The 11,590-nt window shown below is 41.1% G+C and overlaps 2 protein-coding genes and 2 non-coding genes across 4 annotated transcripts; 1 reads left to right on the forward strand and 3 right to left on the reverse strand.

The window, feature by feature from the left end:
- The first annotated feature begins 401 nt into the window (after positions 1 to 401).
- Positions 402 to 5,593, forward strand: LOC148831609 (sperm axonemal maintenance protein CFAP97D1). The gene is made up of 5 exons (XM_088920035.1): positions 402 to 494; positions 2,009 to 2,089; positions 2,745 to 2,863; positions 4,530 to 4,713; positions 5,483 to 5,593. Exons 1-5 carry the CDS (start codon positions 402 to 404, stop codon positions 5,591 to 5,593), a joined length of 588 nt encoding a protein of 195 aa, XP_088776161.1.
- A 939-nt stretch (positions 5,594 to 6,532) lies between these two features.
- Positions 6,533 to 10,965, reverse strand: LOC148831610 (small ribosomal subunit protein eS17). Its single transcript, XM_088922365.1, has 5 exons — positions 10,900 to 10,965; positions 9,984 to 10,135; positions 8,446 to 8,551; positions 7,368 to 7,433; positions 6,533 to 6,661 (listed from the first exon to the last, which is right to left on the reverse strand). Exons 1-5 carry the CDS (start codon positions 10,900 to 10,902, stop codon positions 6,581 to 6,583), a joined length of 408 nt encoding a protein of 135 aa, XP_088778491.1. The 5' UTR covers positions 10,903 to 10,965; the 3' UTR covers positions 6,533 to 6,580.
- Positions 7,726 to 7,853, reverse strand: LOC148831611 (small nucleolar RNA SNORA71). The gene has a single exon (XR_016091379.1). It is a non-coding gene; the product is annotated as a small nucleolar RNA SNORA71 (small nucleolar RNA).
- LOC148831612 (small nucleolar RNA SNORA71) lies at positions 8,786 to 8,913 on the reverse strand. Its single transcript, XR_016091380.1, has one exon. It is a non-coding gene; the product is annotated as a small nucleolar RNA SNORA71 (small nucleolar RNA).
- Positions 10,966 to 11,590: the final 625 nt, after the last annotated feature.

The raw sequence follows: 11,590 nt of genomic DNA on the forward strand, positions 1-11,590 counted from the left end.
AAAGAGAAGAAAGGAAACAACCTTCTACAGGTGTGAGCTTAAATAATTGTCATTTATACTTTGTAGGCTTCTGACTTAGGAAAACAAATAGGCAGACAGGGTTCAAATATGTATGACTCACTTTTGCCCAAAAAATGTCTGTTGTTGTAGTACCAAAAAAACCTTCAAACACGTGTTAACAAATTATTTCAGACGATGCGGTAACCACAAAAATATTAATATAAAACTCTAAATGGCATGGTTAAAGCCAGCTCAAGCAGAAAACAAACAGTGCTACGTTTTATAAGGTGTACTGTAGGACCCAGGGCGGAGAGCAGGGGGAGGGCTATGTGGTGTGTAGGTTCAGGTTATACAGGAGCTTCTGAATAGCAGTGCACCACAGAGCACAAGCACATTCAGACATGCACAGATCATACCAGCCCCTTCAGCCTTCAACTAACAAATACCTGCAGAAGAAATGGGACCAAGCCAGGTACAACGAGCACAGGACAAAGGTAACTTTATAGGATATTAGTTAAGCATTGTTGATAGCAAATCAATGAAATGGATGTAAGTAGTTTAAGTCCTTATTATTTCAGTATAAATAAAACTTGCGGTCATATAGAAATTAATATTTGGAAATACTGATCTTATTGTACGTTTAAGACAGATGTCAAAATGATTGTTAGAAAATCGAGAAGGAGATGACACTCAAACCTTCCACACAAAACCTTTTTGCATGGTTGGCAATTTCTGAAAAGAGAAGGATGGCTGTAAAGGGCAAAAGAGCAGCAAAAGAAGCAAGTAGATTTCAAATTTTGTTTTAGTTCATGGAGTAAATTGTCTCATTTGTATAAGACGATTTTTTGAGGTGTCTGTCTTATGTATTTGTCTAACATTGCAGGCATGCATGCTGTCTTAATGGTCGAATGATTTTTCCTCTACTGGAGCCTGGCCATTCTGACTGTCATTTGATTTCAAGCCAGACACTTCATAACATAACATTCAAATGGCCAAATATATCAGATATTTACCAGACCAAGTACCTTTCTGAAACCACTTTATAGTCTTATCTATACTATATCTTATACTGTGATGACTTGTAGAAGGAGATTTACTGATGCATCATCGTATTCCAAACAGAATGATGTTCCCATGTAACCTGGGTATTTCCCATTTCATAATTTTCATTACTTCAAGGGTGTTAAGAATAACTTGTTCTCTACATAGGAACATTCCTTTTCAAAAGCCTTGGAGCACGAAAACTCAATGCATTGTGTCTTTGGAAATATATGTTGAAAAATACCTCCTTAGCACGAGATGTACAATTTAACTATGGCCACAGTTATGTCACGAATCTTAAGCACAGGCTGTCAAGGACAAACTTTCACTGAGAGACACAACAAACAACAAACCTGGCAACATGGTCAATTTTAAATGACCCCCCAGGCTCTGACAGTACAATGACCATGTTCTTATGTGTCAGTAAATTGTCACAATTGAGTTTTCCTGAAATAAACAATACCTGTCCTGCTTTTCCATGTGGTGTAATATGTACAAAGTGTTTTTTGAGAAATAGTGGAAAGTATATATACATATATAAGCATCATAGTATTAAGTATTAATGTTGCAAAGTCGATCTGTATTTTTGTGACCAGCTTGTTCAGACACACACAAGTGCCAAAGGTACTTATCCCATGAATTCCAAACTGATCTGCAAAAAAGGAGTGTGGGCTTGCTTAAAAAATGAAATTCAAATTAAAGCATCTTTTCCCTTTTCAAATGAAGTACAGAAAAGTATAAAATTACATTGAATGAAATCGAGGATGAAATGTTATTTTTTACTTCCCAGATTCTTTGGGATGTTTTTGAAGTTTGAGGATGTTATCTACAGCATTTGTTGCACAAGGATATTGATACAATCTCATTTAAAGGTTTTATACAATGCACACATTTTCACATACCTGAAATGCTCTGGCTACCAGTGACACACTGTATGTCACTGTATGACACATACATATTTCCTTAGGTTCACACAGCCAGGCCAGTAGTGGACACCAAGGGCACCACAACGCCTGCCCATCTACAGGTGAAGCTGAAAAAACTGCAGGTCAGTAACTCTTCACAGGAGATACAGTACAGTACGTGTTTTTCTTAAAATTAGATATTCCAAAGAAACAGTAGATGAATAAAGGTGTCCATGGCACTATACCTGGTCATCTCTTTTATGACCAGGTATAGTATCAGCTGAAGAAATAGTATTTCTGGGCAAAATCTAAAGGAAACAGTTCTATGCTATGAAGGGGTTGTTCTGGCATAATGTTTACTCCTCTCCCTGTCAAGTTCCGGCAGATTATTTGTACGGTGAAAAGGGATTTTTTTTCTGCTTTAAACATAGCCATTCCAAACAGCAGCGTTTGAATGGTGCTTTAATACCACGTCTGAAGGAACATGCTGAAATGCTTAATACATGAACTACGTGATGAATACTTTATTAGTTTAGCTGCAAATGTGAGACAAACAGAACAGTGGATGTGCATTGAAATAAAAATATAGGGCTTCCTGTGCATTGGAAGTATTATTTAGTGTGGGGTAAAATCTCTAATGATCAAGATGGAGATAAAGACGTCTGAAAGAGTCCAGACTGTGCATTTTGAATCTGTGTTTCAATTCAGTGCAGCCTGTTATCCCCTTCCTTGAAAGCATTAGATGAATTCAGATCCACAAAGTTTATTTGTAGGTGTCCGTCTCTCCTTGTGAACCAGCTCGAGGAGGAACGTTTGGCCACCATTGAGAGGGACAATCAGATCCTATCGTCCAAGCTGTCGGATATCATGAGGTCAAAGGGCTGGGTTGACCACAGAAATAACTTCACAGAGAGAAGGTGAGACATAGCGTCTGTAATTGCAAAGGGTAACATACTCATTCTACAGAGCAGCGGCCCCACACAAGCGATAACAATCCACAATCTACTGTTTCACTGTCAGCACTGGTCCTGAATAACTTTCTTTTTCACATGTGGTCTTTCAATCTGGTATTTCACACAGTCAAAATGCTTTGCCCCTTGGCAAGTATTGATTTGGAACTCAATACCTCCTCTGTGTTTAAAAATGAAAAACAAATCATAGTCTTTCAAAACCATTAAGGCTTCTATCTGTTGTTTACATATCCTTACATTTAAATACTTCAGTCATATTTAACAACCTCATTAAAATGTAAATTGAAATATTGTATATGGGTAAAGGTAAGCATGGCACTGTGTCATGCCACCAACCTGAAGGAAAGGAGTAAAATGGAGAGAAATCAAACCCATTCTCTATGCCCTGTGGTACTTCATTAGGAGCATCTCTGTAATAAGCAATATGAGACAAAGATGTTTTCAGTATCAACATGTATTTTTTTTTGGTACAGCATGCGGACAAAGAAGCCAGCCTCCATATCTGGTTACTGTTTGTACTTGTATCTAAGTGTCATTGCATGACCACAACTAATTACTCACTGTTCTTGAATCATTTACCTCCCCTGTAAGTTACATGCCTCCTCTTGAATTATTGAAGGGCATTTTTGAATATCTAAAAGGTCAGAGAAATCTTTGAGTTCTTTCAGGATATGTAGCTCACAGATACCCCTACAAAACCAGCCAGTCGCACACAGTAGGGATCTTTATATCTGGCCAGTAGCAGTTCCTACAGCAAACTCTTCTTTAGCAACAGGTAAACCACTGACGTACTAAATTCAGTAATTTGTAGTCAGCCACTGTAACAGATGGAAAGAATGCAGAGTCTGTGCCCAGATGACACACTTTTCTGGAACAACTGTAAATTGAATTGGCCCCAGAAACAATTACACTTTTGCTCCTCTCATTTCACGTACTGACATATTTTTTTTAATATGCAGTTTTCATTTTAAATATTCATAAAACCCTGTACAAAAATGAAGAACAGGGGAACTATTCAGTTTAAGGTATTTTTTAATCTAAACTGTGCACACTTTTCGTTGTGTGAGCTTTAAACTGACATGATCAGGAGGCCAATTAATGCATTTTTAACATTCCTAATTTGAATTGACGCAGAGGATTATCCAGAAGGGAGATTTGCAGTGTTGGTTCTGGAAACGTGTTCCTTAAATTTCATCAGGTTCCGAGATCAGTTTCCCCAAATAAGTTCAAAAGCCTCTTGTTCCAGAGGTGATTTATCTGCATTGTTCAAGATATCACTTCTAATGTCTATAACTAAATTATAGTATTTCTATGCTTATTAAATATTTCAACAAAGGAATAAGGGCTTCCTGCTAGAATATTTACAGAAGCAAATTAGCATCTTATCACAGTGCTGTGCTGACAGCATCATGGTGCCACATTACTTTTAAAGCTTTCTTCTCAGCCCAGCCCTAAGCTCTTCATTTACTCTTGCTGCACAATGTGCAATTGCATGTGATGATTTGCACGACACGTGTTGCATGTAATACCTTGCAATTCTGATCATATCACAAATGTAAGTGAGTCCTGAACAGCGAGGTGGAAAACTTTTTCTCCTCACCTTGGGACACAGCCTGAACGCAGAGAAGAGGCGCTTGGAGTTGCTGCAGGTGACCCAGGAGAATCGGGCTCTCCTGGAGCGCATCACAGCACGCAAGTCCGAGTACTGGCGTCGGCACTGGGAGGAGGACTGGGAGAGGACAGAGAGGCTGCGCGACGACATTGCTCGCTACCCTCGTGGGGTCACCAGCCAGCAGGTACCCCACTTAACACGGAGCCCCATCGCAAGCGAAACCTCTTAGCAAGGACAGAGCTGGGTTTGTATAAAAGCCCAGTAGCTGAGAAATCAGAATCTCTAATACATGCCTCAGGGTTTCCACATTAGTTTGCACCTCACATTTTTGTCATTGTTTAAGATGATGAATGCATCAGCTCTGTCGTGTTCAGACGTAGATGCGCCACAGCTGTGCAACTCTAAAAGCTACTTAAGGTTAAAAAATCCCCTTGGAACAGAGCAAGCTCTTCAACCAGCGCACGCATCAATTGTTCACTTACTGTGCTTATTAGGGAAAGACAATGGCTCAGAAGTGCCCCACAGGGAGAGACACAGGTGTTAATAGCTTGGAAGAGTCTCTCTGTAAAAATACACTTGCATTTAATTGCATGTTTTCAGTGAAAGTGTGATTTTTTTTGGTGAAGTTGTAGCTGCTCCATTTTTCACCTGTGGGCATCACTGGTCTCCTGAGCAGCGCAGCCCAGGCCAGTCAGAAATTCTTGTTAAAATCCTCATGATGAACCTCCTAAGACTGTTAATAGCTAATGCACTCCACATGTCTTTAAAAGTAGTAAAGATCCCTTGTATGTTACATAACCATGTGTCAAAAGGCCCCATTTTCAGTCCTGGCACTCACTCTGCCACAGATGGTCTGCTAACACCACTTGTTGAGCATTTTAATAAAGACCAAAACGATGCTCAAGACTTTCAACCATGGAACAGTAAAAGTTACTTTTTTCCCCTTCCTATAGAAAAAGAAAAAGAACATTGAGCTTCGGGGAAGTCAGGAGATGAGCAGAGAGCCTGGACCAAGTGAACAGTCCACAGAAACACACAGCGAACAAGGACAAGGAGAGCAATAGCCAAAAGCCTTTTATACAGTAGGTTGTGCCTAAAGCTCAGATTTTTAAATCCTGTGAATGCTTTGAACATGTATGAGAAACATCACTGGATACTGATGTTAACTGTACATTAGGTAATGATAAAAAGTACTGTGCTTCAGTCAAATGGAAGGTGATGTATACTGTAACTCTTTCCCATTATAATGACAGAAGCCCATCCAATTGATTCATGGAAAAATCCAAGGTGAGCTTCAACAGCTAATCAGCGTGTTCCTACATTTCCACAAACCTTTTGTGCCTCTTGTTCTGTTAATTTCCCCTTTACACCCTCCAATTCGTATTTTACTGTCGATTGTGGAAAAAAGTAAACTTGATTTACTTAGTCCATCATAAGACTATTAAGGTGCAGGGTACTCCTTTGAACCCAGGAATACACTCTACAACCTTACATGCAACACATCAAATACCCTTCATACAGAAACTAGACCTGAAATTGCTACAGCAAAGTACTGTATGATCAAGTACGGAAACGTGAATGTGGGGGGAGAAAACTAAGTCGTTTGAATAAATGCTAATTGGCAATCCAATTCATTTGACAACCTTAAATGTCCCGAATTGTTCCGTTTCTTGGATTTGATTAAATATTGCATTGAAACATCAGGTAAGTGTCCTGCAGGAAGTGTTCAAAAGGGAAACAACCAATTAAAAAAAGAACATGGATTACTGCAACGTTTGAGCCCCTCTATACATAGCTAAGATACTATTATAAGCAGTTTCACACCCATTCTAGGACCACAGTGCTGTGTACGAAGAATGCACGTGAAGCACAGATGATTGTGCAGGTATCATCAAAACGGTAATCTCCACCATTAAACCAAGTGTACCAGGATACAAGCCCATGTCACTTCAGTACAAATGTAATCAAACCACAGCAAATCATGGAAAACACACCACTGCCTATTGTTTTGTTTTTCTCTTTATTGAGATCGATATATTACAAAGGTTTGTCTAGACTGCTCCTCGGGGGGTTTTGAAGTTCATTCCGACCGTTGGCTGGGTGACCTGCAGGTTGGACAGGCTGCCGAAGTCCTGGAAACAGAAGCAGGAAGTGAGAACAGATCGGGACACACTACATGCCCACCAGCAGGACACTGCAGACCACAGACAGTAAATGAGGGCAAAAGTTACAATAATTATAGAAGAATTGGTACATCTTTTCATAACTACCACAAGTATCATGTATTGGATCTTTTTCAGGGATATCCTGAAACAGTTTACAACTGCTCAGTCTACACAATGGGATTATGCATTGAGAGGTTTCAGAATTAACACTATAAATGAATCTTATCCTCAAAATACTACAAATGGATATGAAACTGGTAGAACTGCCTCGCACCATTTGAGCAATTCAGTAAAACCTAATTTTCAACCCTGACAGAGACAGGGCTCCCAAGTACGTGGCTCTTATTTTCCATTTCTTTTTCTCCTTCAGTATGAATCAACATTCCCAATACCGAGGTTCAAGCCAGTTCATTTTACGTACATTTGACTTAAAGTACAGGTATAGTTCACAATCAAATCACTAGAAGCCCCCAAATGAATGTAATTATTAAACATGTCAGCAATTTTACAAGCATTCGCTTCACAATACAGACTTCCACCTCATACGGCTTGCCGCAGGTCACATGGGTGAGGGCGGGAGGTCTGCAAGTGCGGGACTCTTTTGCAGCACTTGTGCTTTAATGCATCTCAAAAGATACACAGCTTTGGGTTGATTCAGAGAAAGGGGACGTACCAGCAGCTTCAGCATCTCCTTGGTATCAGGGTCAACTTCAATGATCTCCTGGTCCAAGGCAGAGACCTGGAAACAAACGCATCACTTAGATCTGAGGAGGACCTGCAGGCATCACAATGTGTACAACAATGGAGATGCACATAAAAGAAATCTTTTTTAAAACTTGTTGGAGTTACTCCCTAATGTGTCCTAAATATAACAAAATTCTGAAAGTCAATAGAGTTCCATGTAAAACCACATTATCTACAGCACCTTAACAATCTAGGGTAATATTTATAAAAACAAACTGGTTACTGCCAGATTCAACAAAAGCTAAATGTTTAACAGAGATTCTACAATGTCCGGACAATCTATCTAATGTCTGAAAGATACAGGGTTTGACAGGGACAGCGTTCCCAGCAAACACGGGAAAGACTTTCAGTTCTCTCTCCCTGTACTATCAATGACCAGGCAACAGTGCATACCACAGTCACTTTCGATACAGGGCACGCGGGCTGATGAAGACACTGCACATTGCAAACTGTTTCTAGCCACGCTATGAAGCATAAACATGAAGTTATAAACCCCACAACATGCAAATACCCAAACTGTAGACCCTGGTTATCATATGCGCAACAATCATTTTCCTTATTCCAAGCTAAATACATTAATTGCACATCACAACCTTTGCTAGACAGTTTTTAACAATTTTCACTCTACTGTGCATTATTTTGCAGCATATATCCAAATGTACCACTTGCTTCTTCTTGTAATCTGATTTGCTGCATACAATGTACTCCACAAAATCTCTTACATGAGAGAAATGACTTCCCTCACTTCGCATTAGATGTAATTGTATAAGTTGGAATAGCAGGTTAAGCAGGAAGAATCACCAAAATACATTCTAGAGAAAGGGTATCTGCAGTATCATGAACAAAAAAAAAAAGGAAATGAACTAATCCTGTTCTAAAACACTGAAAAACAACTGTTCAAACTTCACAGAATTATGCTTGGAAGTTAAAACTATTAAGTTCCAAACTGGACGACAGCTCCCCCGTCCCCTGCGTGTGTCTGTGCATATCCAGGCAGCGACACTGACCTCAGGAACGTAGTTGTCCCTCCTCTCTCTCTCTTCCTCCTGCAGTTTGATGGAGATGCCTCTGACAGGGCCCCTCTGGATTCGCTTCATCAGGTGGGTGACATACCTGCAGGAGAACCCGAAGATCAGTCCACGCATTTGACACAATACCAGCCCAGCCACTGACAAAACCAGTCTACCACCTCCAAGTATACAGCTAATAACATCGCAGGGAAAAACTGCAAGTGCCAACCTAGCAAGAGATGTCTATTTCAGTTCATGTTCTATTGTTCAGTTACTAACACATTCTACCAAGTTACCAAACACCCTGGATACTACTAAGACACGAATCAGAGACTAATGTCTGAAAGGTACAGGGTTTGATAGGGACAGCGTTCCCTTCAAACACGGGAAAGACTTTCAGTTCTCTCTCCCTGTACTATCAATGACCAGGCAACAGTGCATACCACAGTCACTTTCGATACAGGGGCAAGACCTTACATTGAACAATGCAGCACAACTACGTAGGACGAGATTTATAAAAAATACAAACTGGTTATTGCCTGACAACAGATTAAACAAAAGCTCAATGAGCATGCACAATTCCCCCTTCACAAAGGTCCTTATTCCCTTCAAGACATTATCATCTAAAAATAAACAAAGCAGACAAACATCTTTAAAAATATTCTTCTTCCCCCTTTGCGCTAAATAACATAAGCCTGCTGAATTCCAATCTAATCTGTGTTGAAACTCCCTTAAAAACTCAAAAGATGCATGGCTCTACACAAAGGAGAGCTCAGGGGCTGTACACTCCACTGAAGCCTATCTGGGTTCGTGTCTAAAGGGTTCTAACAGTAGTACTGGCAGACATGAAAGGAATTCGCAACAGGGAGCTCAGGTGTGATGCATGACTGAATAAATCCTTACGGAGATGAGACTGCTACCCCTGACGACAAGACTGTTTAGAGATGGGTGAAAATGTGCTAGGTGCAGAACAGTTCCAAATGCCCTTGCCTTTTCTCCTGCCGGGAGAAACTCAAAGTCATGCAAACACCAGTCTGGTTTGCAGGTGGCTTACCTTCTCTTAACAGCAACCCACAGGAGGTGCGTAAGAAAAAGGGGTAAAAGCATGAATTCCCAAGACAGATTTAAAAAACACAAAATAAACAGTAACCTTAACAAGATCCTGCAGGGTGTTCAAAGGGTAACTTATATAAAAAAAAGATATTCATGACAATCTTCTTTGACATTCTCTCATTCTTGGAACATAAATTCTAGGCAACAAGTGAGGGGGGTTTACTGATGAGAGTTTCAGCAAAAAAAACTAAAGCAGTTACTCAAAATGAATCCAACAGAATTCTATCGAAGCAAAAGCAAGCTAGCAAAATAAAAAAATGTGCTAGCTGAGAAATCTAATCAAAGGTGGTAGACGCAACTTAAGACGGACTACAGAACCCTGCAGCAAACCCAGCCTGCGCCGCAGCAGGAGTCGGACTGGAGGGCCGCAGCAGGAGTCGGACTGGAGGCCTCCCCCCCCCCTGCCCTCAGGACTCACTCACCCCGCGATCTTGTTGCGCAGCTTCTTGCTCGGGATGATGGCGATCTCCTCGCACACCCGCTTGTTGGTGTGGAAGTCGTTGCCCAGGCGGGTGTAGTATTTCTCGATGATGACCCGGGCGGCCTTTTTCACCGTCTTAGTCCTGACTCGTCCCTGAAGAGAAACGAGCGTTTACCTTTCAACCTCTCGAAGGAAGTGGTTCTTCTCAGACAGCGGGCTGCTCGGACATTAAGGGACCTGCCTGCTCGCTTGACCAAATCACCTTAAACACTTCATGAACCGAACACGAACAGCAAGAATTTATGTAGAAACGGAAAACGCACCAGCAGTAGTACTTTCTGCGGATACTACAGAAGCACAGAAAACGTGCACTAGTGTATACTTTCAACACCCCTGAAAACAACAACCCTCTGTAATGGTAACAACACTGAAGATAAAATACAAAATAAAGATGCACTACATATGGACATAGTTCATGAGTAATGATACTGAAATCTTTACATACTACAACTAATCCAAACCGTGAGAAAGTTAAGATCGTTATTGTTTTAAAGGCTTCGAAATTCAGAACTCCTCACAAGGATGTGCCATTACCGCCTTTGGATTTAATCTGTACGCTTAACAGTCTGTCTGTGCTTCCGGAAAAAGATAAAATAAGGAAAAAAACAGCGAATCCATTATTTTTACACACTGAACGTAATGGAGAACGGCGCTCCTTCCGAGGACAGTAATATGACAGGCATCACCTATAAAACTACACATCTTTACTCGTCAGGCAGCTTGCAGATCCCAATACACGGCTGTATCATCACATAATTGCATAAGGACCATGATTAACAACAAGAAATCCCTCTATACGTCTCAATTCTGGAGGATTGAGATCGATTTTAAAAAGAACAAAATCGCTCGGAACCCACCATGTTGGATCAGGCTGGTAGAAGAGGACAAGGCATGCCGGGAGAGGAACATTAAAGGATCGCCGGATTCGGAAGTGAAAACTAGGTCTGGCGTTGAAACACCCCGACATTACATGTCGTGCTGCCCTCTAGCGGTGGAGGTATACAGGCTCCTGCCCAAAACTGAACCCGGCTGAATTCAGAGCCTTCAATCCCAGCGCCTCGTTGCCGTACACACCCAAAATTGATCTAACCTGACAAAGAAAATAATGACTGCCCTAATCTCATTGAAGTTCACGATTCTAGGACACCTGTTGCAAACTGAACTCTTAAATCCCCAGGGCTAATTCAGACCTTCAATTTATCTGCTTGCCTGTTTAGACGTTTGTCTTATTTTTCTACACTCTTGGGATTAAAAAAAATACCTCTAATGTTTGAAGAGCAGCTTCAGCCGTAATAACTTTAAACAGTCCCTCCCCAGCCTCCCCTTATTTCTCCACTGTACTGCTATTAATTAGCCTGTGATTAAGAAAGCAGTGGGAGGGGAAACCCGAAGAGCTGAGGCTAAGGCCACCTGCGTGAGGCAATGTAGTAGTTGCCGCAGGGAACGGGTACGAGCAGTAGCTCGAACCTCCATGGCTGGATCGTCCCCCTTATTAAAACTGCCCGCTTAACACCAGAACCCCCACCGCCGTCCCTTCCGCTGAGCACG

This window comes from Atractosteus spatula, chromosome 7 (assembly GCF_055471065.1).
Source record: "Atractosteus spatula isolate fAtrSpa1 chromosome 7, fAtrSpa1.hap1, whole genome shotgun sequence".
NCBI lineage: Eukaryota > Metazoa > Chordata > Actinopteri > Semionotiformes > Lepisosteidae > Atractosteus > Atractosteus spatula.